General features: G+C 55.3%; 9 protein-coding genes across 9 annotated transcripts; 5 read left to right on the top strand and 4 right to left on the bottom strand.

Moving 5' to 3' along the window:
* Positions 1 to 2,800: 2,800 nt before the first annotated feature.
* On the top strand, positions 2,801 to 4,683 carry BGZ61DRAFT_339819 (family 20 glycoside hydrolase; the record flags this gene model as incomplete). Its single annotated transcript, XM_046239260.1, has 2 exons — positions 2,801 to 4,198; positions 4,255 to 4,683. 2 exons carry the CDS (start codon positions 2,801 to 2,803, stop codon positions 4,681 to 4,683), a joined length of 1,827 nt encoding a protein of 608 aa, XP_046110272.1.
* Positions 4,684 to 6,398: 1,715 nt separating this feature from the next.
* Positions 6,399 to 8,129, top strand: BGZ61DRAFT_583451 (cytochrome P450; the record flags this gene model as incomplete). Its single annotated transcript, XM_046256323.1, has 3 exons — positions 6,399 to 6,576; positions 6,635 to 7,148; positions 7,212 to 8,129. Exons 1-3 carry the CDS (start codon positions 6,411 to 6,413, stop codon positions 8,125 to 8,127), a joined length of 1,596 nt encoding a protein of 531 aa, XP_046110271.1. The 5' UTR covers positions 6,399 to 6,410.
* Positions 8,130 to 8,373: 244 nt separating this feature from the next.
* BGZ61DRAFT_340038 (pyridoxal phosphate-dependent transferase) lies at positions 8,374 to 10,145 on the bottom strand (the record flags this gene model as incomplete). Its single annotated transcript, XM_046239272.1, has 4 exons — positions 8,374 to 8,631; positions 8,700 to 9,850; positions 9,904 to 9,937; positions 9,999 to 10,145. 4 exons carry the CDS (start codon positions 10,143 to 10,145, stop codon positions 8,374 to 8,376), a joined length of 1,590 nt encoding a protein of 529 aa, XP_046110270.1.
* Positions 10,146 to 11,096: 951 nt separating this feature from the next.
* BGZ61DRAFT_79959 (uncharacterized protein) lies at positions 11,097 to 12,080 on the bottom strand. The gene is made up of 2 exons (XM_046257104.1): positions 11,717 to 12,080; positions 11,097 to 11,557 (listed from the first exon to the last, which is right to left on the bottom strand). Exons 1-2 carry the CDS (start codon positions 11,897 to 11,899, stop codon positions 11,255 to 11,257), a joined length of 486 nt encoding a protein of 161 aa, XP_046110269.1. The 5' UTR covers positions 11,900 to 12,080; the 3' UTR covers positions 11,097 to 11,254.
* An 842-nt stretch (positions 12,081 to 12,922) lies between these two features.
* On the top strand, positions 12,923 to 13,774 carry BGZ61DRAFT_526557 (uncharacterized protein; the record flags this gene model as incomplete). Its single annotated transcript, XM_046252974.1, has 3 exons — positions 12,923 to 13,050; positions 13,112 to 13,177; positions 13,231 to 13,774. The coding sequence occupies 3 exons, from the start codon at positions 12,923 to 12,925 to the stop codon at positions 13,772 to 13,774; spliced, it is 738 nt and encodes a 245-aa protein (XP_046110268.1).
* A 952-nt stretch (positions 13,775 to 14,726) lies between these two features.
* BGZ61DRAFT_440320 (RIC1-domain-containing protein) lies at positions 14,727 to 18,717 on the top strand. The gene is made up of 3 exons (XM_046244470.1): positions 14,727 to 15,443; positions 15,494 to 17,665; positions 17,715 to 18,717. The coding sequence occupies exons 1-3, from the start codon at positions 15,054 to 15,056 to the stop codon at positions 18,423 to 18,425; spliced, it is 3,273 nt and encodes a 1,090-aa protein (XP_046110267.1). The 5' UTR covers positions 14,727 to 15,053; the 3' UTR covers positions 18,426 to 18,717.
* A 374-nt stretch (positions 18,718 to 19,091) lies between these two features.
* BGZ61DRAFT_339755 (casein kinase II, regulatory subunit) lies at positions 19,092 to 20,128 on the top strand (the record flags this gene model as incomplete). The annotated part of the gene is made up of 3 exons (XM_046239257.1): positions 19,092 to 19,151; positions 19,354 to 19,599; positions 19,661 to 20,128. The coding sequence occupies 3 exons, from the start codon at positions 19,092 to 19,094 to the stop codon at positions 20,126 to 20,128; spliced, it is 774 nt and encodes a 257-aa protein (XP_046110266.1).
* A 573-nt stretch (positions 20,129 to 20,701) lies between these two features.
* On the bottom strand, positions 20,702 to 22,128 carry BGZ61DRAFT_340735 (PAP2 superfamily-domain-containing protein; the record flags this gene model as incomplete). Its single annotated transcript, XM_046239334.1, has 2 exons — positions 20,702 to 21,857; positions 21,953 to 22,128. 2 exons carry the CDS (start codon positions 22,126 to 22,128, stop codon positions 20,702 to 20,704), a joined length of 1,332 nt encoding a protein of 443 aa, XP_046110265.1.
* Positions 22,129 to 24,782: 2,654 nt separating this feature from the next.
* BGZ61DRAFT_489455 (translation protein SH3-like domain-containing protein) lies at positions 24,783 to 26,019 on the bottom strand (the record flags this gene model as incomplete). Its single annotated transcript, XM_046250219.1, has 3 exons — positions 24,783 to 24,884; positions 24,941 to 25,014; positions 25,071 to 26,019. The coding sequence occupies 3 exons, from the start codon at positions 26,017 to 26,019 to the stop codon at positions 24,783 to 24,785; spliced, it is 1,125 nt and encodes a 374-aa protein (XP_046110264.1).
* Between the last annotated feature and the right edge of the window lie 1,140 nt (positions 26,020 to 27,159).

Below are 27,159 nucleotides of genomic sequence, written 5' to 3'. Positions count from 1 at the left end.
AACAGCCTTCGTGATTCGCGGACATGGTTGATTGTTCATCTCTTAGATAAAGGCATTAGGCCCTTGGTATGGGCTCGGTGCATGCTGTATGGACTGAAAGGGCGCCCATTACGACGCCAGACAAGGCATCCAGAAGATTCTCGGTGACTGGCGAATCCCAGAGTAGGGAGATGATGCTCGTGGCTGTGGCTGGCCACCACCCAACGGAGGATTAGCGGCATTAGTCAGCCTCCGATCTGCCACAGTCACCGCTTGATTTACCGCTTGATTTACCGCCTGATTGCCGGCGTTAGCATTACGAGACGACGGACAAAAGAGAATCCATTGTAGTACGGGACATGATTTATAACATCGGCTCCATGTGAATCCCAAGTGATTTACGGACAACCAACGGCTCTTAGCGACCCCGGCCCCGCCCGCCCCTGCCTAACAGGCCGGTGACGCCTGTGATGAAGTGAAGTGAAGCATCCATCCCCCTGTCGCGTCTCGGCAGTTTTCTTTTGTCGCCACCCACCTCGATCCATTCCCCGCAAAACAAGAACACACCTAACAGCGCGGGGGATTGCCTCATGAGACTGCCGAGTGGAAGGGGGCGGAGAGAAATTGAAATTGAAATGGTGACGGAATCTCTGAGAGTCAGAATCTATTTAGGGTTCTTTGTGCCCCTTTTCCCTGGCGGCCGTGCCCTTTGCTCATCAAACAGGCAAACAAACAGAGAGGGTCATCCGAACTGGAGGGCAGTATATCTGCGACTCGATGGCTGCTGGCTACTCGTTAATCTGCAGCCGTCCGTCTCGACTCATTTGTAGCTTAAATTATGAAGGCATAATGCCTGATGTACCATGCACCATGCGCCTTGTTCTCTAAATGGACTTGTTAGGCTAATGTGCGCCATCGAGGGCCGCTACGAAGTGCAACCAACCGGCAACCAGCAGCTGAGCTGAGCTGAGCTGACTTGGCTCCCGAGCAAGGCGACCCTACGACGTAACTTGGGAGGTTGGCCCAGCCTGTTGCCAGAGGAATGCCACGCCACGACCCCAGCATCCGACGGCAATGTATGGAGCACGTAGTACATGTGGAGCGGTCGATGCATGCGTGGTTGGCCGGAACCAGGTTGAACAGCCAGCCATCTCCTCCGTCAGGATTCCTCTGGTGATGCTGATGGGTGATGGACGCCCATAGTTTCAGTAAGAATAGCCCGAGAAAGCCACACTCGGCTCATAAGCCAAGACATATCAGGCGGAAACAAAAATAAAAGGTAAAAAGTAAAAATAAAAAGGGACCAGTACCAAGACAGCCAAGCCATTGCTGAGCTAGTCCTTTGCTGCGGACGGGCTGCATGAAAGACGGCACAAGCGGCGCCGGTACATGACGCACCACGCACCACGCACCACGCTGTAGGTACCTAGTTAGCGACAGGACTCCCTACTTTGTTCGGCGATCCATAGGCGGCGCTGGGCTGAGCTTGGCTGGGCTGGACTGGGCTGGACTAGACTGGGCTGTGGAGCGTCGGCGATTAATACACTCGGGATCTTTTGCGTAGCTGCTTGGCTGCCAAAGAGCGGGCAACCAAAGCGGCAACCCAACAGGTTTCAACCATTCTCGCACTTTTTCGTTCGGCTCGCCTTTTACGAGCAAGCGCCGTCGTCTCCAAGCCCAGCTGCAAGCCCGTCAGTGACAATTATAGCAGCGGGCTGAGACCCACGGCGCGTGGACGGGTGGGATTCGTCCTGTCTTTTACCTGCAGCAAGCCCTATGGCCGATACAATCCCTCCCTACCTACCTAGGTACCTACGGCCAGTTCAATTAAGTCCCTAGGAGTAACATCAACCCCTACTAGGAGGCTAGGAGTAAGCCTGCTGCTGCTGCTCCTTGTCGCCCGACGCCGCCATCCTGACATTTCCCGCTACCTGACCCATCCCTGCGGCTGACTCTTGTGAGTCCAACTAGCCAAGGTAGCCTTCAATATCGCGGCAACAAGCCAAAAGGCAACAAGCCAAAAGGCAACAAGCCAAAAGGCAACAAGCCAAAAGGCAACAAGCCAAAAGGCAACCAGCCAAAAGGCAACCAGCCAAAACAAGAAACTAGAAACGCAGCACTCACATTCACTTCCGCATTCGCACTCACACCGTCCAGTCATCCAGCAGTCCCCTCTGCGCCGTATGCACCCTGCCAACCACCTCTTTTTTTCTTGCATCGTCGCACCGCAGATCCAAGCAACCACCGTCGCCTACGCTTCTCTGCTGGACGTGTAACGTTGCGCGTCCCGTCGTGTCCTACGTCGTCTCTCAGGCATCGCATCGCAGCCTCTCTCGAGTGCCACCACGCGCGCACCCGCACGCTAGGGGACGGGCTCTGAGCCTCTGACACGGCTGGCATCATTGATTCACTGGGATCTAGCTCTTGCAGATCCCACCTTTTGGCTAAACCGCGACTGTGCTACGCTGTAAGTACCTCCCCGACCGAGCCTCCCGTGGCTTGGGCCCTTGCATAGAGTCCCATCCAATTAATCCTCCCAAGCTCATTCGAGGGGCTGGCCCTCAGACTCAGAGGCTCAGACTTCGCCCATCCCTATCACACGGTCCGGCCTTATTTAACTGGAATCCCCGTGCCACGGTCGTCACCCTGCATCTCACTCCCGGTCCTTGGATTCCTTATAGGAGACCGTCTCTCCCGCTCTACTTCGGTGCTTTGGGGCTTCCCTTGTCATCAATTGATCCCCTTTTCTTACCCACCTCGAGATCCGACCCCTGTCCGTCTCCCATCTACTGGCCTGTCGCTTCAGTGTCGATCACTCATCATGTGGTCCACACCTCTCCTCGCCGTGGCCGCCCTCGCCCTCGGTCCCGTCAACGCCCTCTGGCCGGTCCCCCAGAAGATTTCCACCGGAGAAAAGGTCCTCTTCATCGACCAGACCCTCGAGGTTACCTACAATGGAGAGTCGGTACGCTGGATCCCCCCCGGTGCCACTGGTGGCCATGACGCTGTGATGCAGGATACTGAGACCTTGTTTAATAACCAGATTTCCTATACTTATGGGTACTCCCCCAGCTCCGGCTCCGACTTCAGCAGCAAGGAAATCGTCCAGGCCGGCGTGTCGCGAGCCTTCCAGGCCATCTTCCAGGACAACTTTGTTCCCTGGAAGCTCCGAGCGCGCAATTCCGACTTTGAGCCTGACGTCTATGAGACGAAGACTTTTGTCAAGTCCATCCAAATCACCCAGACTGAGAAGGATGATGACAGCGCCTTTAAGCCACTTGCTGGCGAAGTAGATGAGTCGTACTCACTGACCCTGTCTGAAAATGGCAAGGCCGTCATCACGGCCAAGTCGTCCGTGGGCTGCCTCCACGCCCTGGAGTCGTTCCTCCAGCTTTTCTTCAAGCACAGCTCTGGCACATTCTGGTACACCCCGCATGCCCCCGTGTCTATCGAGGATAAGCCCGAGTTCCCCCATCGTGGCGTCCTGCTCGACGTCGCTCGCTCGTGGTTCGAGGTCGACGACATCAAGCACACCATTGACGCCATGGCGTGGAACAAGATGAACCGCCTCCATCTTCACATTACTGACTCCCAGTCGTGGCCCCTCGAGATTCCCGCCCTGCCCAAGCTGGCCGAGGAGGGTGCCTACCGCAAGGGTCTGTCATACTCGCCTGAAGATCTCAAGGGCATCTACGAGTACGGTGTCCACCGTGGTGTCGAGGTCGTCATCGAGATTGACATGCCTGGCCACATCGGTGTCGTCGAGCTCGCGTACAAGGACCTCATTGTTGCTTACAATGAGAAGCCCTACCAGTGGTGGTGTGCCGAGCCCCCCTGCGGTGCCTTCCGCATGAACAGCACCGCCGTGTATGATTTCCTCGACAAACTGTTCGAGGATCTGTTGCCCCGTATATCGCCCTACACCGCCTACTTCCACACTGGTGGAGACGAGCTCAACAAGAACGACTCGATGCTGGATCCTGATATTCTGTCCAACGATACCGAGGTTCTCACCCCGCTCTTGCAGACCTTCCTCGACTATGCCCACGGCAAGGTCCGAGACGCCGGTTTGACCCCGCTGGTGTGGGAGGAGATGGTTACCACCTGGAACATGACTCTCGGCGACGATGTCGTTATCCAGTCGTGGTTGGGCGGAAGCGCCGTCAAGGACCTGGCTGAGGCTGGCCATAAGGTCATTGACAGTGACTACAACTTCTGGGTAAGTACCTTGGTCTCTTTTCCTGATGAGAGCGCCATGCTAATGAAGTATGACAGTACCTTGATTGTGGCCGTGGTCAGTGGCTCAACTTTGACAACGGCGAAGCTTTCCAAACCTTTTACCCCTTTAACGATTGGTGTGGCCCCTCTAAGAGCTGGCGTCTCATCTATTCCCACGACCCTACCGCCGGGCTGTCCAAGGAGGCGGCGAAGCGGGTGCTCGGCGGCGAGGTGGCGGTCTGGTCCGAGACCATCGACGCCGTCAACTTGGACTCGCTGGTGTGGCCGCGAGCAAGTGCGGCTGGTGAGGTGCTCTGGTCTGGACGAACAGACTCGGGCGGCCAGAACCGGTCTCAGTACGATGCCGCGCCGCGGCTGGCGGAGATGCGCGAGCGCATGGTTGCGCGAGGCGTGCGCGCTTCGCCGGTGCAGATGCCGTTCTGCACTCAGGGCGATGCAGGGGAGTGCGCCTATACCTTTTCTTAAAGGGCGCGCGAGCTCACGTCAGTTATTGATTTCTCTTCATCATGTACATACATACATACCTGCATTCTCAAGGAGTCTGATCTTACGACAAATGAATCAATAGTTTCTAATTCGTCTCAGTGTGTTTCTTGTGGCATTTCCAATGCTGCTGTGATGACTATGTCGTATGTTGTAGGTTTGAGGGTGAGCCGGAGCGTGAGTTAGAGAGCGAAACGACCGGGACGATACGGAACGGGACGACCGGGGACCCGGGCGGGGGCTTCGGCTCCGAGAAGTGGGGGTACGATTCAGCCCACGCCGGACGGAGCCTCGAGTTGTGCCGCAGGGCCGGTTACCTGCCTTCTCAGGATGTTGCGGGCGTCACGTTGTACTGCACTAGGCTCGTAGTAGAATTGTCTGTTGCACATCGCCAAGGTCAGCTGGGGCGCGCCACGGGCTCGGAGTTGGTGTTGGCGGCTCGCTGGTGACATCTCGGCATGTGACGGTCAAGATGTGTCGTATCCCGGTGTGGGAGGAGCGGTGATTCTCCCTCACGCTTGCCTTGGCAGTGCACCTTTGAGCCTCCAGCGGGTGAGCCTATGCAGTAGATGCCGTGTCTCAAATCCGGGGAAGGCCGGGGGGTGATTCGCTCGGGACATGGACATGGCCTGATGTTATTGGGACACGGCCACGGAGGTTGCCTACCCCACAAGACGGAGGCGGGAGAGAGTAACTATTCGTAAAAGCAGGATGAGAACTGGAGGAGACGCTGGGAAGATTGGGGTCCAAAACCGCGGTTTGGAGTTCCCCGGCCTTTGCCCTCTTGAGCCAGGTTGCCGTTTTGGGAATCCTGATCGTCGACCGTGGCTCTGGCCGCTGCGTTTCCTCCCACGCCACAGACTCTTGGCGAGCTTCCCAATTGCAGCTCCGAGTACAATCGGTTAGGAATATGCATTTCATTTCTCAATTGTAGATTGCTTGCTCCGTTATTCACTCCCGGGGTGCGTGCTGCCATGTAGCGCTTACACCACAAGCATGCGGCTCTGGAGCAAGCATGTCAGATTTACAGCCTCAGATCATGTAAAAAGTCACCCGATTATACGACAGCACAACGACATAACGCAGCCTTGTACCACGCAGAATCCCGCTACCTGAATACACGAAAATGTCCAGCCAACAAAGCCTATTACCCCGCCGTCAATCCCAAGACGCTCCTCCACACCCACAACGGGGCCCCCCCTGCGCCTCGGCAAACGTCCCGCAAAGACATCTGAAAGCGACGTTTCTCAATTGCTCCGACGCCCCGCCTCCGCTCGCCCTAGACGCCGTCTGTGGCGTCTCAATCGGGTAATCGGTTCGTCCTGGCGACTCCGTCTTGGTTAGGAGGTGAGGGGAAGTTATGCGCCGCGCTCCTCGTTCGCGTTGTGCGCGATTGGTTGGCCGGGGATGCGGCCACGACAGGTTCTGGTCCTAGGTATGCCGGGATTTGCCTTGCGTCCGAGGTTGCGAAGGTTTCTGTCCTGTGGGATTAATATCGAGGATCCTGCTGCTATGTTGGCTCCACCTCTAACCTGACGTCTTGTTGTCTCGGATGACAACTTGCTATATACAGCAGACCGCATTAGACTCTCGAGTCAATGAGGCAGGAATTACCTTCCTAATTACTCCCGCTGAGCAATTAACTCGTCAACTGCATCCTACTCTTTTCCAATTCCATCTCTCCCTTCCCATCTCCACTGTGTCCCAAAATGGGTCTCATCGAAGCCATCCTGGAGCAAGTCTCCTTGAAAGCCGTCTTCGCCATTCTCATCGCCGCGTACTCCGTCTGGCATATCATATGTCGCATTGATGAGCATCGACGCATTAGACGTCTGGGAAACTACGGCCCACACCTCACAACGTACTTTCCGCTGGGTGAGTCCTCACTCACAAGCTTCGTCCTGTCACTCAAAGACTCACTTTCCTCCGCCAGGTCTTGACCACCTCTACAAGACCGTCCGATCCACCATAAGACACGAAAATCTTGACTTCTGGCGAAATCATTTGTTTGGTCCCTTCAACTCCTGGACCTCCGAGGCACGCATGCTCAACATGCGCATCATCTTCACCGCCGACCCAGCCAATCTCAAGGCCATCCTGGCAACGCAGTTCAGCGACTACGGCAAAGGCGAGCCCTTCCATGCCGAGTGGAAAGATTTCCTCGGCGACAGTATCTTCACCACCGACGGACATCAGTGGCATGCCAGCCGCCAGCTCATCCGGCCTCAGTTCACCCGCGATCGTGTCAGCGATTTGCACTGCTTCGAGGCACATATGCAGACGTTTTTCCGTGCCATTGCGAATGGAGGACCCCTGGAGGGCGAGGATCAGGTGGTGGATATGAACGGTGTTAATGGTAAGGTGATGGATATCAGCGGTTTGCTTTTCCGCTACACGCTCGACGTGGCAACCGAATTCCTCTTGGGATCCGATGTCAAGTCTCTTACGTGAGTAATCTCCCTCAATCCCTTTCTTATTACCAAAACAAGATCATGCTCATTATATAATAGTACACCTGTCCAGGAGTTCGCTGAGGCATTCAACGAAGTTCAACGCATCCAAAACATCATTGCCCGGACATCCAAGGCTCGGCCCCTTGTCCCCAAGTTCGCCTTCCGACGCAATCTCAAAATCGTTCATCACTTCGTCAACTTCTACATCGAGCGGGCCCTGCGCATGAGCCCCGAGGAACTTGCCCGCAAGTCCAAGGACGACCACTCTTACACGTTCCTGCACGCCCTCGCTGGCTTCACGCGAGACCGCACCGTTCTGCGCGACCAGATCATGAGCATCCTCATCGCGGGCAGGGATACCACCGCTTGCACTCTATCCTGGGTTATCTATGAGTTGGGCCGCCACCCAGAAGTTGTCGCGAAGCTGCGAGTCGAACTTCTCGACACCGTTGGTCCTACCCGAACCCCAACGTACGAGGATCTCAAGAATATGCCTTACATGAAAGCCATCCTCAACGAGGCGCTACGCTTGTACCCGGCGGTTCCCTTCAATGTCCGCCTCGCCCTCAAGGACACGACGCTCCCGCGCGGCGGCGGACCAGACGGCACCGAGCCCTTGCCGGTCCTCAAAGACACGCCCGTCGCATACTCGACACTGGTGATGCAGCGTCGGGCAGATCTGTACCCGCCTGTGTCGGATAAGTTCGCCGACCCTGACGTCTTCAGCCCCGAACGGTGGGAGCACTGGCACCCCAAGCCGCACGAGTACATCCCCTTCAACGCCGGCCCGCGGATCTGCATCGGCCAGCAATTCGCGTTGACCGAGATGAGCTACGTGTTGTGCCGCATGTTCCAGCGGTACGAGAAGGTCGTGAGCTACATGTACGAGGTTGACGGCGGACAGCCCATGCTCAAGGCTGATATTGTGCTATCGCCTGGCCAGGGGGTGAGAGTGGCTTTCTGGGAGGCGTAGACTTGGTTCCATCTTTTGGCCAGGTACAGCGAGCCCGATGATGATGTGTACGAAGCACTCTGTAATTCCTAGTAACTAGTTCGATAAGCCTCATATCTACTCCCCTATTTTGACCCGTATTGAATGCTTATATGATTGGTGCCGTTGTCCAACTACCCGCTCGCAATGCATATCCAAGAAATTACCCCAATGCAATGAGGCAGTCGAGAACGCCTTGCCCTTCGCCCAAAGATACGCTAGGCTAGTTTATTGCCTGCCAAAGCTATCCTTCACTGCCTTGCCGAATCTCTTGATGGCTTCATTCATGTTCTCGGGAGTCGCGGAGGCGTATGTGGCACGGAAGAACAATCCCGGGGGTGCCTTGTCCTTTTCTGTGAGGAACCACGAGCCTCTTGCAACTAACACACCGCCAGTGATGCACGAGTCGAAGATCTCTTGCTCAATATCCACAATACTACGTTCCGCGGCCTGTGGGTGCTTGGTGTAGTCAACTTGAAGCCACATCTGAACTTGGGTGTCAGTCATCGCCTTACAATCGAAGTCTGAGTATTTAAGTGCAAGTGTGTACTTACAAACATGCCCGCTGCAGGGGGCTCCCAGGTCACAAGGTCGCGAGGGAGGTGATCCTCACAGGCGGCCAACAGAGCATCACGCTTTTTGGTATACTCGAGACGCAAGTTCATGAGCCAGCGCAAGTAACCTTCGTGGCCCCAGGTCTCGTCGAGTAGCTTATACAGGATAAGTTGTGAGAAACCGCTGGGTCCTTGGCTGGCCACCTCGGCATGGCGGACGTAGCGCTCAATGATCTGCGCCGATGCAGTGATCCATCCAAGACGAGAGCCCGGTACAAGAACCTTGGAGAATGAGTCCATGCGCATGACACGTCCGTCAACATCCATGCTCAGATATGAAGGAATGAGCGATGAGACGAAGTCGTCAACCGTCTCGGGCGCTGGCGCATCTGGCTGGTTGCGGCCGGTATAGGGCTGCATTTGAATAAAGTAGTAGGGCTCATCCTCGATAATGTATAGGTCGTGCTTTTGGGCGATACGATAGAGTGCCCGCCGTCGCTCAATTCCCTGCGTTGCTCCCGTGGGGTTCTGTCCAGAGGGCACGGTATATAGGAGATGGGGCTTTCGGGCGCCGCGAGCCTCCGCGTCCCAGCTGGTCAAGAGCTCATCCATTGCCTCGGGAATGAGGCCTTGTTCGTCAATCTCGACTCCGAAGGTCTTAACTCCCAATGGGGTGATCGTCTCCAAGGCAGTCGAGAAACTAAATGCCTCGGTCAGGACGGAGTCACCACGGTCCTTGTCACAAAACATCCGTAGCGCCTCCTCAAGGGCACCGGTGCTACCAATGGTCTGGCAGATCTGCCAGTCCGCATACGGAGGCTTGTAGACAATCTCAGTATGCTCAGTCAGGTACCGCATCATCTGGGGAGATCCAGTGGCTTGACCATAATTGAGAGCGATGGACAAGTCATAAGTGCCGTCGCGGTCACGGACATCGTACTTCCCCACCTTGACAACTTGGCCAGACTCTGCCGTTTCCTTCTCAGAGAAGTTGGGAGACACAGGCACCTTGAACTCGAGTTCAGCAAAGGGGAACACTTCGCTTGAGGGGAGGCCACCTCCGAGAGAGATGAGTCCGGGGTTTTTCATATGTTTCGCAGCTTGTTTTAGAGTACACGGCCCTCGTACTCTACTTTCGTAGCTCAAGTGGTCTAGGGTGCCGTGTTAGTTGTGAGGTTTCCGGGTGTTTCCATTCCACACATACTGTCCCAGCGTTTGGCATTGAGCTTGCCAGCAGTCTTGAAAGGCGATGCGTAAGCCACGCGAACAGTCTCACGAAACTCAATTGAGACAGCTTACCGATCCCTTAAACATATCGCTGTCAGACGCGGCAGCAACTCCAGCCACAAGCTTCCCCGCCTTGGCCCGCCTTGCCTTGATCTCGTCAATGACCGAGGCGCCCTGGCTCTTGTTCGCGGAGAAGAGGTGAGACTTGGTGTGAAACATTTGGGTGTGACGGACTACCGGCCGCAGCCGAGCCACCCTCAGGATCGGGAACATGGCGGCGGGGGGTTGGCGATTGGCACGAAGAAATGATGACTGGAATGAATGGTGGTTTAGAGTATTGACAAGAAAGGTAGGATGTATTACGATCTAAGTATGTCGGGGATTCAGCCAAGCCGTGAGTCACGCGGACGACGCCAGTTCATCGACTTGCCGAGCGGGTTGGAGGATAGACGGATAGACAAATCGACCAGGTAAAGAAAGATACGGTTGTTTTGGCGGAGGTTGCTTTATTAAGCGCCGTCCACCCCGGCGCCGATAACAACCAAGCCGGTGCCGGAGACAGGCTCCCGGCCGACCGTAACCGGTGGTCAGAGCTCCAAGCTACCCTATATCCGGATGGCGAATCCCCAATCGACCACCCTGGAGCCACACGCATCCCTCTTTATTACGTCTAGGGCGTGCTGTAGGGCGTATCTGATAAGCGATGAGGCTACTCGTGATGCATCTTGTTGCTTCGTTCACCGTGTTTTGCGGTTTCCCGGCTATCCGGTGTCCACATCGTCCTTTGCGAAGTTGACATTGGGCGCCCTTCCACAACAACCCCACAGCGCACGCCCGCAACATCTCCAGCTCGTAATAGATTGCCGCAATTACTCAATACCAGACACACATGAATAGCTCACCCCGCAAAATGGCGATCCACTTACACCACGGCCCGGCAGCGCTCGGAGCACCCTGGAATGGGGAATGGGAGGTGGGATCTGTGGTATAAACCATCATCAGTCGGAAGCACGCAGTAAGTAGAATCCGTATGCACGTAGCGCACGTTGACAAGGCTTGCAGAGTCACCCAAAACTTCGGCATGAGGATCCCATACTTAACTTGAAAAACCGTCAACTCAAGTTCACGTCTAAATGCTGTTAACCGTTAACCTCTTTCACTCCGCCCTTCGCCCAACCTCTCCAATTTCGCAAAATAAACCAGGATAAAAACATGAGAAACCACAACCGAAACAACAGTGGCGGTATTGCGAAGCTTGTGCGCTTCTTTTGTCGGGGCAATCCGACTAGGAGCTACATGCCCGTTCCATTCGAGCCGCGAACGCATCGTCACTGTCGCTCATGGATGCCGTATCCGTGGACACGAAGGCTAACTGCGCTCACCAGCATCGCCACGCACACGCCCCAAGAGACATGTACTAGCATGATGTAGTCGGCACTTGCTCCGGTGCACTCTCCTGCAACCGCACCGACAGCAACACAGACCGCAAATATGTACGGCTGATGGGCGTCGTGGGGCTGGCGTCGATGGAGGAACGACGCTGCTGAGCACCCAAACACGATGCAGGCGGCGAGGAGCATCCATCGCGACGGGCGGACAAGAAAGTCGACGCGAGACCCTTTTGGGCAGGTCTGGCAGCACCCGGAGCAAGTGTCAGTGTCACTTCAGCCATTACGGTGGGGAAAGAGGTGAATGAATGAGTAAAGGAATGGATGGACAAGCTGATGCCCAGGCAGCGCAAAGAGAAGCCGAAGCAGTTGGACCCAGACCCAAGTTACCAACGAACATACCGCATCGGGTGGACGAGTTGCTTTGCAGAGCTGGTTCATGTATGTGGTCATGATCCAGGCGCCGGAGCTGGCTGGCAGCAACTCGACCAGGTCAACGAGGGCCTTGTGGACCGGGGCATGATGTCCATGCCCTTTCTCGTTCCGTTGAGGGGGTTTGTTCGTCTTTTCAATTATCGATGACATGAAGTCGAGGGTGCCGTGTCGCGCTGCGATCTAGTCGACCTGGACGTGCGAAATTGAGCCTCAAGTCTAGTCTTTCGCCACAGGACTTGGAAAGGAACCCGACAAGGGTTTTAAAGCCAGAACAAGAACGAAGTTGCCTCGTTCAAGTTGGACTCCGAGGCGACTCTTCCTGGGGCCTGGCGGCCTCGAGTACGCAAAGGGAAACGGGCGCCGTCTCCTTGATCAGCTGCGACGGCAGGTGTAGCCATGGCGCAGGCGCAAGGAATGGACATGAGGCTCTTGAGGCTTCTGTATGGACGTAAGCTCTCATATGACGCCCGCCCTGCCTGCACTGCCCGGTGACCTTTGGCGTTGTCGCCTAAATGCAGCGATGCCCAAACACCAATGTTGGGCTATTGAAGTGTACCAGGCGACCCCAATATGAGGCTGTTGGTCAACTCGTCCAGGGCCAACCATTCCAGCTCTCTCGCGGTTCGCCAGGCGCCAACTTGGTCGCATCTGGGGCGCATCGAGGTTCGCGTCGAATTCCGCAGGGCGCTCCGCATCAAGCTCCCTCACACGAGGCAACAAGTGCTGACACCCCCAGTCGACCAACAGCATCCTCAGTGGCCAGGATCCTTATCGAGCCGTTGAAGTCTAACAACCGCCTGGGGAAACATTGCCCAACCATCGTACTGATTCGTCTCTCTCGCCTGTGATGGGATGGAAAAAATCGGCCGCAATCGGAAACTAATGGCACAAGACAGTTTCGAGTCGTTCGCCCACGCCTCGGGCAACAGAGCGGCGTTGAAAACAACGGCCGTTTCCATTGGGCTGGGCCATGGCCTCCCTCCCATAAAACCTTGGGCAGAGCAACTGACATCGGGCAGCGCCTTGCTATCTCTTCTTCGCCTTTTATAAAAATTGCAAAACACCGTTTTCGCAGGCGTACCGCTCCAAGCGCACTTTGTCGCCTTCACCCTTGTTCTTGCCTGCCCTCATGATCGTCGCTGTCGACTTGCAGCCGTCACACCAATAACCAACATGGCCGACGATCATAGTCGATTCTGTTGGGAGGCTGTGGTACACTGCGCAGAAGTCTTGCCCGCAGGGGTCCTCATGGGCACTGGGCTAGCTCTCAGTCGACCCCAGGACCATAGCGTTGATACAGTGTGAGTGTTGCGTGTTGGCGCCACTATTGCTGCTGTCAACATCAGAGCTGACTGTAGCTAGTATCGTCGTGATGCTCGTCGTGTCTGGCGCAATCTCGGCTCTTGCGTACAAACCGGTCCTTCAGGCGTATGCATAAACCCTTGGGCTGAATGTGTCGATGAGTGCTGATGACAGCCCAGAGCAAACTTTGGCCAGGTTGCCGTTCTCCTGGCCTTGTGTTGTGTCGCTCACCGGATCTTTAGTCGTACGCACGCGCTGCAACTCACAGATGAGAAACTTCTACTGGATGAGCTCATTTCGTGCCTAAGAGAATATGCGGTCATGATGGCTTGTCTCGGTTCGGCGATTTGCATGGCATGTCCATCCCCCATGCAAAAACCGTCAGTAGATCCCATCCCGGTCGAGCAACAAGACCCAATGGCCTCAAACGCACCGTCTCTCTACCAATACCAGGATCTAGGACAGTCCTGTGATCTTTCCTCCCAGTCAGACAAGCTCGAATGCATCTCAGATGTCGGATCCTTACCTTTCCGGCATGTTGGACCCACGTCCAGTTATTCAGAAGCCTCAGAGTACTCAGTCTTGACACTCTCGTCATCCGGCGGCCGAGTTGACCCAGTCTTGGCCATGTCGATATTTCAATTGTCCATGAAGATGAACACAGTGATGTCAACTCGGGACGAGGATACCTCCTCGACTGAACCCCAACTTGAGTTCAGTTAAAATTGAGAAGAGAACCCTCTCTTGACGCCGTTGGATCCCCATGGAACATGCCGAGAAGGTGACGACCGTTGGACCGTGGATCCAGGCTGGACATATTCCCAACCCATCCGTGGTTGATGGGACCCGTTCCTTGGCGTGATGAATTCTCCTTTGCTTTATTTCTTTTTCTTGTTCCCTGATTGGACGATATCGGAACTATAGGCCAAACTCGCGACCCAGGACATCAAAAGGACAGATGCACAAGCCCCATTAGTCTCGTCCATTCTTCAGAGATGGGAGTTCCTTGGAAACCTCACCAAAATACAAACCCGGTTTGAGGAGATGGCTTCCTCGAAACTCTGCCAATCCCGGCCGGACAACAACAGTTTTCGCTTGGAAGACGGTACAAAACAGCGACCACAAACAGACAAACAGGCGTGATTAATGGACGATGATCACATTTTGTCGGTAATGACTCCATGCCTGGAAGGAAGGGATGTATTCGAGGACCGACCAAGGCCAGGATTGCCAGGGAGCCAATATTTTTTTTCTGGGAATAGAACCAAGACTGGGATACTCGAAGTTGATATGCTGAACCTCTCGCTTGATGGGCACACTGCAGAACGTGATGTCCTTTTTGCGGGGCCAGTTCATTTCATGGCTCACTCGGTGCTTGTGACTTCATCGAGAAATATTCCAGGGAATTGGAATCTTCAATTTGGACAGCTGGCGGTGCGATCGTTTGCTGATATCAGAAGAAATCTAAAGTCTGAGGCGTTGGCATGGATGGCATAGAAGCAAAGGGGGCGTGGAGAACACGGCGCAGGCCGGATATTAAAAGGCACGCCCCGCGGGACTGGAAATACCACATCTGGAAATATATGAATTTGGGTTTGCTGGTCGGCAATTGAAGCAATGAATGTTCGAATTGTCCGTTCTGCAATGATGAGATGTTGTTTAACTGAGGATGGAAGCTGCGGATGCTTGAGACGGAAGTCGCGTAGCGGAAATGTGATGTCTTATGTAATCCACCCAGAGAGCTTCCCCACCAATGACGGGCGGCCGTGATGACAGCACCCCCAGGGAGCTGATCCGCGACACGGAGCGACTCTCAGTTGGCGTCCCCTCTTCATCCAGCAACAGCGCCATTAAGCCAATGGCCCCGAGACATCCTTCCCGAGCGAGCGCACATGGTCATGTTTGAGGCCTCGCCCCAGCGAAACATCTACCCCCAACGGCTGCGTATCGGCATCGAACGGGCTGCAGCGCATCCACTGAGCTGAGGAGCTAGCTGCCCGCGATGTATTGGCCTATTGGCACGCCGCGCATCTACGCAACCAGCAGTAGTCGAGCCCCGGCCTGTCGGCTCGTCGTCTCCCACGATGGCCTGTCAAGCCCTCTTGACTCCAGCCTGGCAGCTTCACCGGCTTTTCCTAGCGGACAGCCCCGCGGCATCGACGATGATCTCCTACCCCCGCCAACCCCCGTTACGCCCTCGTCTCCCAAGACACCCCGTATCGAGTCTGTCGAGCACGACGATGACGGTTCGACGGACTCTCGACCAGACTCGAGAGGCTCGGATGTAGACGACTTGCCGTTGAAGGACCCCGTGCTGGCTATGCGAATCTCACGCTCGGGGAACTTGTTTGCCGTCATCACAGCCACATCCATCACTGTCTGGCAAACAAAGGTATGAACCTCGCCTTCTTGAAAAGGATATATTGATGTTGATTATTGCAGCCAACCGTCGTTCTCGCCGTTGTCGTACGATCCGAAACTTCTCTTCAGCTCTATGGCAAGAACGTCGACCTCCTCTTGAGACCCGATTCGGCTATTCTCGTCATACGCACAGATCTGGGCTTTCTCATTACCTACTCCATCGCCACCGATGCCGACTCTCGCACGTACAAATCCCACTTTTCCAACTACCATAATGTTCAACGGCGAAGGCAAAGCCTAATTGGCGGGCAGGCCGGCCTACCCCCAGATCAGTTGCTCTGGGGACCGGGCGAGGGATCCGGTATTCGCGACGTCAGCATGCGGTTTCGAATGGTCATTAAGGTTGATGCTGGAATCGAAAGTGCAATTGCTCTCGACGATGAGTTGGTGGTGGCAACACGGAAACCAGCGGCCGTACAATGTATCCGCTGGACCCCTGACAGCACAGGAAGCCAAACAAGGACCGAGATAATCAGCCGAATGGGATGGGTCGAGAAGAAGGAATCCATCATTGAGATGACACATGACCGACCGATGAATTTGTCTACCTGGATCACAAGTAGCGGGCGAGCGTATGCAGTGCAGCGTCAAACACCTCGGACGGAGAGCAGCCAGTCAGATGACGCCGATTCCAAGCGACTCTTCAAGGGACATTGCTTTCACAACCCGACAACTAGCAATGAATTTGCGGTTAGAGCCGTCATTAATGCCCGCTTCTCTCTCATCGCTGTTGGATGTAGAGATGGTACGGTGCAGGTCTACTCCGTTCGCGACTATTCTGGCAACATCCCCCATTCCCATACCCATAAGATACCTGTGTCAGTGTCATTTTCAGGTGCTTTCACGACCCTAAGTTACTCACCGGACGGCTACTGCCTTTTCGCAGGGTTTGAGAAGGGATGGTCAACCTGGAGCATGTTTGGCAAGCTTGGGAGCAATAGCTTCGGAGCTGAGGAGACTACCTCACGTGTTAATGGCGAGGAATGGCTTTCAGGAGTTCACTCTGCGTATTGGCTCGGCGGGGGCTCCGAAGTTCTCATGATAGGACGTCAACATGAAGCAATCTGGTCCTTGGAGATGGCCAAAAACGCCGTTACCGGATGTTACAATGAAGCCAACATTTTCAGGACAGTCCTTCAGACACCATCGGGAGTAATGGTGTACAGAGGCTATGACGTCCCGGACCTTACCAGTATATCTGCCGAGCCATTTCTATGGCACACGGCAAAAATCCCGGCGACCTATCTTTTACACCAGTGGCCCATTCGGCAGACAGTTATATCACCGGACGGTCGATATGTTGCAGTCGCCGGTCGCCGTGGACTCGCTCACTACAGTGTCAACAGTGGTCGTTGGAAGACGTTCGCCAATCAAGAAATGGAGAACGAGTTCCAGGTGAGGGGTGGCATGTGCTGGCATCAGCACATCCTCGTCGCGGCAGTCGAAGGCAACAGGACATATGAATTGCGCCTGTTTTCGCGCGAGACTGCTCTGGATTCATCTCAAGTACTCCACACACAGAAGATCCCTGCCCCGGTGGTACTGGTAACTACATCTGGCGAAGACTCTCTCCTCGTTTACACCTACGAAAACCTATTATATCATTTTATCTTCACGCCTTTTGGAGGATCGGTTCGCTTGGTGCAAGTGGGCCAGATAGCGTTCCACGGTATCGTCAGATCTCCAGCAAGAGTTCGAGGGCTCAGCTGGATATTGCCTGAGAACCAATTGGCGGATGGCGATCCTTCCCAGGATGTGGCTGTGGCTTCGGTCATCTTCCTGGTAGATGGCAAACTTGTTGTGCTACGGCCGTCGCTGAATGACGAAGGGCAGCTCAAGTATGACATGCGGATCATCGCACAAAACGTGGAGTACCATGCAAGCATGCGAGACCAGCCTCTGCACCACATTAGCCACCAAATCGAGGAATCTAGCCCGCGAAATGGTTCACCTGCCTTGCGGGACTCCTTATGGGTATTTGATGGGATGGAACTGAAGGCTTGGCCCAGTATTAACGACGTGCTGGAAGCAGTTTCGGCGGACAGCACCATGGAGCCGCCCGCGCCGGCCTCTATCCCCGTCGATTTCTACCCGCTCTCAGTGCTTTTGGAGAAGGGCATTGTGTTAGGAGTGGAGTCAGACTTGGTGCAACGTCGTGACGTGAGCTTCTCCTTCTTTCACTTCGCACTTAGGGTAAGCAAAATTGCCCCGATGATCTCAGATGCAAGCTAATTATCTATAGACTCATCTCGTGCTCCCGGACATACTACGTTTCTATCTTAAGCAAAGTAGAATCGTCGAGGCAAGTCACCTGGCACAACAATACCAAGACCTCGAGTACTTTGCACACGGCCTTGAGATTCTGTTACATCGAGTTCTGGACGAAGAGGTGGATACTTCACCAAAGCCCGAGGACGCTGTGTTACCTCGGGTGCTATCTCTCCTTTCGTCGTTTAAAGAGTATCTGGACATTGTGCTACAATGCACACGCAAAACCGAAGTGCGGCAATGGAAAACATTGTTCGCGTACCTGCCACCAGCACAGGAGCTTTTTGAAGAGTCATTGCAGAGAGGATCACTGAAGACTGCAGGAGGCTACCTCATTGTGTTGCATACCCTGGATGAGTTGGGCTCCTCGACGGAACAGTCGGTCCGCCTTCTATCCCGTGCCATGCGAGAGGGCGACTGGGAGTTGTGCAAGGAGCTTGCGCGGTTCTTGGCGGCAATGGACGAGACGGGCGAGACGCTGCAAGAAGCCATGAGGATGGTTGACGTGGTGATTAAACAGGAGCCAGGACTCGATGGGTTTGGCAGTCGACTACAAATTCCATCGGGGAGAGGATTGAATGGATTATCAGGCCAAACAAGCAGCGGAGACGACGATGCCACTGAATCGGATAGACGGTCGACGAGCGACACGGGCAGTATCGCGTCGACAATCAGCGCACCGTAAACAAGACTACGGGTGACATTACTTATTTTTGGGAGATTTGGGGGTTTATCCTTGGAGTTTCAATGTGTTTTGCCTAGACATTTACTGGGTATTTTAGGGAGCAAGAGTTGGAGGGATGGAAAGCTTGCCTGACAGGAGACATGGCTCTTTCACTGGCATATATAGCCTATGAGCCTCTGGGGATCTATGTAACTAGTAGAATTCATTACATATTCGGATTATTTGGGCATGTCGTATTGCAGCATGTCTGTCTGTCCGTCCTTGACTACCTAGATCTTGATAGTCCGATGAGGTGGTGATGTGAGGTGATGCGAGGTACGTACCGGATTTGGGGTCACGTTACCTTATCGGCTGTGCTGTGGCAGGGCCCCATTCCTAATCCTAATCCTAATCCCGCACGCATCTTGCATACGGGCAGACTCGCAGACTCGCAGACTCGCAGAGACTCGGGCGGCTTGCAACCCCACCACAGAGCACCAGTATTATCCGCCGCCTCCTTCTCGCGCCCAGACGACGCCTGCAGATCCTCAATCACGGCCACCCTCATATATCTGCCCTCCTCCCGCCGCCTTTCACGCTCGCTCGCTGCTGGGCATGGTCGCTCGGCCCTGAGCAACCCTGCCAGCTCGCTCTCTCTCACCCCCACCTCGATCCCCGTTGCCCACCATGATGGACGACTACGTCAGTGAGTCCGACAGCGACTACACCAGCTATTGGCGAGACTGGGTGAGTAGCAGTGCGCAACAGTGACGAGGGGATTCTTCAATGCCCGCCATCCACCGCCAGACGCCCGACACCGCCGCGCTGCAGCCTTCAGCCTCGTCCCCGCGGGGCTTGGCCGAACCGTCGATTGAGGCAGTCTGTGCTGGAGGAGGGGATTTTTCTGATTGTGGAATACCTGGGCTAACGCGACTTCGCATGTGCGCAGTTCATCTCGTCAAGGGGCAACGAGTACTTTTGCGAAATCGACGAAGACTACTTGACCGATCGCTTCAACCTGACGGGGCTCAACACCGAAGTACAGTACTACCAATATGCCTTAGACTTGGTCACCGATGTTTTTGACCTCGACTGCGACGATGAGATGCGCGAGACGATTGAGAAGTCGGCCAGGCATCTCTACGGCCTAGTTCACGCCCGATACATTGTAACTACTAGAGGCTTGACCAAGATGGTGCGCTTTCTCTCCCCCTGTCTCCCTTCTGGCCTATTCTAACGCCACCTCTCCGGAACAGCTTGACAAGTATAAAAAGGCCGACTTTGGCAAGTGCCCGCGCGTCCAGTGTCACTCCCACCCGCTCCTCCCCATGGGCCTCTCCGACGTACCCAACCTCAAACCCGTCAAGCTCTACTGCGGGCGCTGCGAGGACATCTACAACCCCAAGTCGTCGCGGCACGCCGCTATCGACGGCGCCTACTTCGGCACTTCCTTCCACAACATCCTCTTCCAGGTCTACCCCGCTCTCATTCCTACGAAGAGTGTCAACCGCTACATCCCCCGCGTCTACGGTTTCAAGGTCCACGCCTCTGCTGCCCTCGTCCGCTGGCAAAACGCAAACCGCGACGACATGCGCCGTCGCCTGCGCAAGCTCGAGATCGACACTGGCTTCCGCGAGGAGATGGGCGAGGAGGAGGACGAAGACGAGGACGAGGTCGAGTTTGAGGGCATTGATGGGCGCATGGCTGTTGTAGAGGGACTCTGAGACTGAGCAAGACTTGGGTATGGAAGGAAGACACGGATGCGCGGATGCCAAGATGTGAGGATACTAGACGGCTCGGAAGGGATGGGAAACAGCGTGGGAGTGTCTTTGTCGATGGATACCGCCTTTGCCCTACACCTTATATCGCCCTGTCGTGTCGTGCTTCTATTGTTCGGTCGGTTCTACGGATAGGCGTTGTCTGGGAAGACGGGGCTGGGCTAACCAAACGAAGTACGAATGAATTCTTTGAGTTATAGCTGTTAAATGGAAGCGCCTTTTTACTATCTTGTGTTCCTGAAAGAGTTCATTTTCAAAGGTGTGGGGTTTAAATGAGTGAGTAATGCTCACAAGCGTACTCCGTATATAATACACAAATTTGATTAAATGATTGGTCATTGTCTGTTCGTTTCAAGTTTCATGCAAGAGTTCTATCTGTCCGGGGGTTTCCGAACCGCACCACTCAATTTCCCTGCTCCTAGAGCTAATTCCATTGCCATGTCCTACAATGTAATAACAGAAAAAAAGGTCACAAAAAGCCACCTATTATTTTAATAATTACAAATACCAAGTATGCTCTTAGACACGGTCATCACGGTCGTCCCGTGGGTTCATTCGCTGCAATTCGACATCCTGGAACGGTGGACGTTCACGGGAATGATCTAGTTCGTCGTTGTCAGAGTGGTGAAGTTGGACGGGTCTCTGAGTGGCCGCGCCTGAGGTCATGGCCGGGTACGAAGTGTTGGCATACATGCCCGTGCCGTGGCGATGGGTGCTCGGGAGCATCTCCTCGTCCTCACCGGCGTAACCAAGCCGACCTACGCCAGCCCAAAAGGCACGTTCCTCGCTACGGGGTCCCCAAGCCCAACCAGCACCGACACGGATGGGAAGGTGGTAGTAGCGGAAGGCGTAGATGGAGGTGGCGGTACCCATGAGGAAACCAAAGAGGATGTCGAAGCCGTGGTGACGGTAGTCATACCAACGGGACGAGGCGATGAAGACGGCGCAGGCGAAGGGCACGATGGTGAGGACGAGCAAATAGATGGGCGGCGCTGCAGCCTGGAGGCGAAGTGACTGAATCTTAACGTTTTGCTCGAAGGAGTTTTCGTCAAGTTTGTTCGGGGGTGACGACGTTGCGGTGCGGGTCGGCTCATATCGATCCACAGTCGGGCGCTGTCGAGAGGGGAAGGCGGCGTGGCTGTGCGCTCCTGCAACAGAGGAAGCGCTGGGCAGAGCGAAGGGGACGGTGACGGAGAACTTGCTGGCGAGGAAGAGCGAGGCGTAGATTAGGCCGGCAGCGGCGGAGGAGGAGTGGCCGCTGGGGTAGCTCCGGAAGCCGTCGTTGAGGATACTCCTGTCGGTTTGGGTGCAGATATCGGCAGAGACGAGCTGGCCGGTCAAATTGCGCCAGGCCAAGCCACCGACGATGTAGTCGGCGACATTGTCGAGGTCTGGCTTACAGCGGGCGAGCAGGTCGGGGCGAGGCTTGCCGAAGAGGTTCTTCATGGACTCGGTGAAGAACCAGGCGGAGACGAGGGCGAGGGCGAGACCTAGCCAGCCAATGTGCAGCTCCCACAGCTTACGCTTCCAGACCAGGGCCTTGGGGGTGTCCTTGGGAACCGTGGGGCCCGGGACGAAGATGAGAGAAACAATGGCGATGATGACGATGGGGACGCCGGCGTTGAGGATGATGAGGAGGTAGGGCGGGACAAGCTCATGTTCGGTATAGGGGAATCTATTGAGAATAGTTGTTAGCTGATGGGTATGGTGGAGGGCGTTGACAGGCGGAATTGCCATCGACAATGAGGCCGGGGGGTGACAAAGACGCACGAGATATCGGGGTTGACTAGGGAAAAGGGTCGCTTCGCAGGGTCGATGTGGCCCAACGCGGCAGCGATGCCGGCGACTGCGATTAGAGAAATCCAGTCAAAGGCATAAGATAACAGCAGGCGCATGGAGATGCGGCCTCGCCGACTGGAAGGAAAACCTGGAGCCGAATCCGCCATCTTTTGGTAAGCTTTGGGGAATGGAGCCATTGTGATAGCCCAGAGAGGGCGGAGAATGATGGGTTATATAAGGTTGCGGTGTCTTGCAAACAGTCAGGCGACGCCCCGAAGCAGTAAACTAAACAAGAGACGGCGGCCCAGGGGATCTGGTACGGTTTGCTCGGAGCTCCGATCTGGCGTTGGCGGGTCGAGGTTTGATGGGGGTTGACGTAGGAGGTTTCTTGCATGGATCTCAGTGATGACGGGGGAGTGGGTGGGTACATAAGGTTAAGCTGCCGGACGGCCGCGGTACCTACAGCACAGCGCTTGCACTGCAGTGAGCCGCTGTACCACGGACCCAGCAGTCGGGCAATAAGGCCGGGGCCAGCCTTGGTTGGCTTGGCTGGCTTGGCAGGGATGAGACGGGCTGGGCGAGGCTAATTGGCGGTGGGGTTACGTGGACAATTGCCCTGGGGAGTGTGCTAGGTGCAGGTATGGATGGTGGATGGACTTGTGAATGGATGGGTCGTAGATGTGCGATGGAGACGAGAGGAGCGAGCCCCAGCAGACGGGGTTTCGGAGCCTAGCCTTTTTATCTGTCCTGCCGGCCTTTGCGTTTGCTTGTCTGACATCGCTTGATTGGGTTTCAGCATGCGCGCGCTCCTTTCTTACTCTCACACACTCGCCCTGGCGCTTGGCAGTTGTCCTGCTACAGCCGAAGTACCAATAAGTTGAGGCTGTGGCAGGGGGCAGTGAGGACCGCGCCGGGCTCCATTGGGGAACTGATCGCGTGGTAGAGCCGTGCTAGCGGACGCCGTGGCTGGCAGACGCCTCACTGCGACACCTGAACGACCACAGAACTGTCAGCGCCTCGAGGCCGGATTACCACTAAAACACACATGGATTCGACGGATTCCACAGCGGCAATCTCACCTGCCCACAGCCCAGCCGCTAACTCTGTGGCATAGTTACTGGGTTGACAATGGACTGTGTACCTGGCCAGGTTGTGTGGCCTAGCCCCGTGCGAGCACATGGCATATAAATGATACGAGAGCAACATGAGATTTATAGGGGGGGGGGGGGCTTGACGCAGTGTATAGGGCGGGCGAGGACTCGGCTTACTGGGTACCGATGTAAGAATTTCTTTGCTTGCCGCCAGGCTCTGCAAGCACCTGCGTCGTCGCAGATCCCCATCACGATGCCTCATTTCGGCAGCAAGACCCAAAAGACACACCTGTTCCGGATGCCGAGATCTGGTGGTATGCGGCGCGATCGTCGTCGCCAAAAGTGACGCCTGTGACCGTCGATCCTGTACCACGACCTCGTTGTTGCCCCTCAATATTTAGTACCTGTGGCACCTTATTTGAGGACCTGTTCTTATTCTTTGGTAAGGCGGGTGGCTTTAATCGCAACGTCGATGCTGGGAGGCCACTAATTGACACCACCCACGTCCCCCGAAACCTTAAATTTCCATCGTCCATCCGCCGCAACTTAACATCAACCATGGGAATACGCTTCTTTCGTCCCCCGTATGGCGTAGAGTGCAGACCCCCGAGATGCGATTAACGATAAATACCAAAGGACCAAAGCCAGCCGCAAACCCACCGCCGCGCACTCTCTCTCTCTGTCTCTCTTTTTTATGCCTTTCCGACCGATCATCTCACTCATCCCTTCACAGATGCGCGTCCTGTCTCTAAGACTCTAGCCCCCCGGCGCTACGTCCTGGCGCCACTCTGTACAGTCAGATCTCATCCCCTTTCAGCACCGATCAACGGTGATGATTTCAGACACAGTACAATCCTTGGGGGTGAGTGAAGGAAGCTCCAGCCGCCCAAGTTACGTGGCCCAGCGAGGCTGAGCAACCGCTAAACTGCTCCCTCGCGACCATCCATGCCGTGCCCTACTTACTAATGGTGAACCAAGCTCGGGCGTATCGGACCTCCGAGAGAGTCCGCCGCTTTAGTCCGCAAATACGAGATCGTGGTTAATTGCCAATCCAAGGCCTTGCATTGCCAACGAAAACCCTTAGCGTCGATTGTTCTCGACTGCAAGTCGTCTGGGAGAGCTTCGAATGTCTCACCCTAATAAGGTGCCCTTCAGCTCGTCTTGTCATCTGTTCTCGACTGCTTTGTGTGAATGAGACTTTGTGATGTTCATCTTCTGAAACCCTTGGGCGAAGGTTTTATTTTATTTTTATGTTTATTTCAAGTCTCGGCTTGGCTTGTCAGGGGCGCGATCCATCCTCCTAGCGGGACATTCGCGCTCCTGCGACCGTGGCATTCGGTGACGGATGCGTATTGCATAAGCCGCAGCACCCGATGGGAGCATACTGCCCAGTCATTGAGCAGTTGCGCGTTGCATCTGAGTGCGAAGCTAGACAGGGTTTGAAACTCGCGCTGGATCATGCAACTGGTGCCAATGGATGCCTGACTTCAAGTTGCTGGCACCAACGTCCATCGCCAGCTAATGGTAGGATTTCACACTGCACTGCAACTCCAACTTCCTAGAACGGAGAGACGTCGCGCTTCCATAGTCAACGCACACCGCAAGCCTCGTCTATAATGTCACATATGGTACAATGCAGCGTTATAATATACAATGCACTGGGGCACATCCCCACACACGTGTGTGCTTTCCCTCTGTTGCCCTCCAGTGGAAGTCCTCTACTGCTGTACTCATGCTGACTTGTCGCGTCGCTTGCCGTGGTTGCGCGGTCTGGGGACCACAACCCACTTGTTAATGTTGTGCTTGCGTCGGGTCTTGTAACCGCTCTTGGTCTACATCTGTGTGTTAGTGGCGGCCAGGAAAGCTGTTTGATGGTGGGGCATCTTACCGGAGTGCCCCAAGGGCTGACGGGATGGCGGTTACCCTTCGATTTACCTCTACCACCACCGTGAGGATGGTCGACTATTAATCGCGTTAGCAACATTCTCCTAGCTGAAACAGCGTCTCTCATAACGTACCCTTGTTCATGGCCACACCGCGGACGGTAGGTCGGATGTTGAGCCAACGGCTTCGTCCAGCCTTGCCCAGCTGTCGGTAGTGGTGATGGACGTTGCTAGCCACACCAATGGTTGCACATGCATCTTTGCTGACACGGCGAACCTCACCACTCTGTAGTCGCACCTCGACATATTTGCCCGTCATCACTCTGGTACCGTCGTCCTTGGTCTCTTCGTTTTTGTTGACCACGACAGCCGAGGTTCCGGCACTGCGACAGAAAACGGCACCACGCTTGGCTGCTGAACCCACGCAAAACACCGTAGTGCCCACGGGGATCATGTGCATGGGCAAGCAGTTACCACGGAAAGCAGTCTTGGCTGCGAGGATACCGGGATCGATAATACCACCCATGCTATCGAGGAGGTCCTGAGGAATTCCAGAGCGGTAGCTGTGGACGACATCGCCTGCCCTAAGACCGTCGGAAGCAACGATATAGGTGTGGCGGCCAGTGGCTTGCTCGGTGAGGAGCGCAATGTGGGCGCTTCGGCCAGGATCGTACTCGATTCGCTCAACCAGATGAGGACCAGGGCGGTTGCGGATGAAGTCAACTGTTCTTATCCTCCTCTTCGCACCACCGCCACGGTGCCTCACAGTGATTCTACCAGACACATTTCGACCACCCTTGGCGTGTCCCTTCTTGGGGAAGGTCAGTGGGAGAAATGGTCTTCCCTTCCACAGATGATCGTTGATCGGCCGCCTCAAATGTCGCACACCAGGAGATCGAGGCTTGTACGTCCGGATAATGGAGGATGTACCGTAGTTGGTAGCTGAAGCGAGAGTCGATTTTTCGCTGGCAGTGGTGCTGGATTTGGGGGGACCGGTTGCGTATGTTCGGACGAGAGAGCGGTTCAGCGCTAGACGGAGCAAGCTCTGGCGGGCAGCCGCAAACTGAATACGTGGCTGAAGCATTGTCGGTTCCCTGTGAATAAGGAAACTCGTAGTGTTCAAATTAAAGGCTGCGTCGCATTGGATACGCTCGCGTGGGTGACAATTCGATTTTCGCTCGGTTGGAGAGGGAGCTGTTGGTGACGATGGAGCTTGGTCAGTGGCCAACCGTCAGGCATTGGCTGACAAAATATCACCTGCGCAGCCAATATCCCTCTGAGAAACGCTGAAATGATATCAACGGCACTCACAGTCGTCGAGGGCGCTGGCAGTCGTCGGCGCTCACCAATTGTCGTCGTTGATAGTGTCGTCGTCCGACAATGGCGAACATCGAAATTTCTTCGGAGCCTGAACAACCCTTTTCCGTCCGGCGACCTGGGGGCCTCAGCCGGGTCACACCGCCACAGGCCTGGCGCGTTTCTGTGGGGAACAGGGTGTGGCGAAGGCTCCGTTTCGAGCGCGACGAGCCACATGGCCTGTGCTGCTCGCGCAACCAGACTCCCGAAGGCTGGGCCAATGGAAGCAGCGTTGCCCCGCGGTTGCCACTGTTGATGGTGGAGCTTTTGCGGAGGTACGTACCGATTTTTCCCTTCGCGCCGCTCCCGTCCGTCTCGCCTCTCAGATCAGGTTGACTCGCTCGCGTTTGTGCCCATCCACATCCACATCTCATCACCCAGCCGCCCCTCCACCACATTTAGTTCAAGACTCGACAACCTTCACCTTCTTCTGTTGATCCTCTCCCACCCCGTCTTCTCATTCCTGTTGTTTGTCTTTGTTCACTGTGAACCCTACATCTCGCGTTCACTGCTCAAGGTTGTCCGCCTACTGCCCTACGCCTGTCTGTACTCATCAGACCCATCTACTTTTTTTTCTCTCTCCCAAAATCAAACTCGCGTGTCTACACGTCCAGACGAGCCCTGTCACGTCTCCCTCAACCAGCGTCCAATCCTCTGCCTTTGGGTGGGACATCACGCCCAGAACCTGACGTAGCAACCGTCTTCGCGAGCCGCCGCGCGACACCAAAGGTACGTACCCAGCCGCGCCTGGTCCACTCCACGTCCCTCCCCTGCTCCGCTCCTCAAAACACTTCCATCGCCCTCACTACCATACTCTTCAACATAAACACCTCGCCTCCGCCTGGTGCTTCCCATTGTCCTCGTCCCT

The sequence above is a fragment of the Ilyonectria robusta genome (assembly GCF_021365365.1).
Source record: "Ilyonectria robusta strain PMI_751 chromosome Unknown BGZ61scaffold_2, whole genome shotgun sequence".
In the NCBI taxonomy this organism is placed as follows: Eukaryota; Fungi; Ascomycota; class Sordariomycetes; order Hypocreales; family Nectriaceae; genus Ilyonectria; species Ilyonectria robusta.
The sequence above is the reverse complement of the archived record's forward strand: the minus strand, read 5'-3'. Positions and strand labels throughout refer to the sequence as shown.

What these genes read in the sequence shown, in the direction of transcription:
- BGZ61DRAFT_79959 (XM_046257104.1), bottom strand. Translation starts at nt 11,899, where the DNA reads ATGTCATCGATAATTGAAAAGACGAACAAACCCCCTCAACGGAACGAG. An exon ending in CAACTCGTCCACCCGATGCG is followed by an intron (nt 11,558 to 11,716) that starts GTATGTTCGTTG and finishes GGGTGCTGCCAG; the next exon opens with ACCTGCCCAAAAGGGTCTCG.
- BGZ61DRAFT_440320 (XM_046244470.1), top strand. Translation starts at nt 15,054, where the DNA reads ATGTATTGGCCTATTGGCACGCCGCGCATCTACGCAACCAGCAGTAGT. An exon ending in TCACTGTCTGGCAAACAAAG is followed by an intron (nt 15,444 to 15,493) that starts GTATGAACCTCG and finishes TGATTATTGCAG; the next exon opens with CCAACCGTCGTTCTCGCCGT. An exon ending in TCTTTCACTTCGCACTTAGG is followed by an intron (nt 17,666 to 17,714) that starts GTAAGCAAAATT and finishes AATTATCTATAG; the next exon opens with ACTCATCTCGTGCTCCCGGA.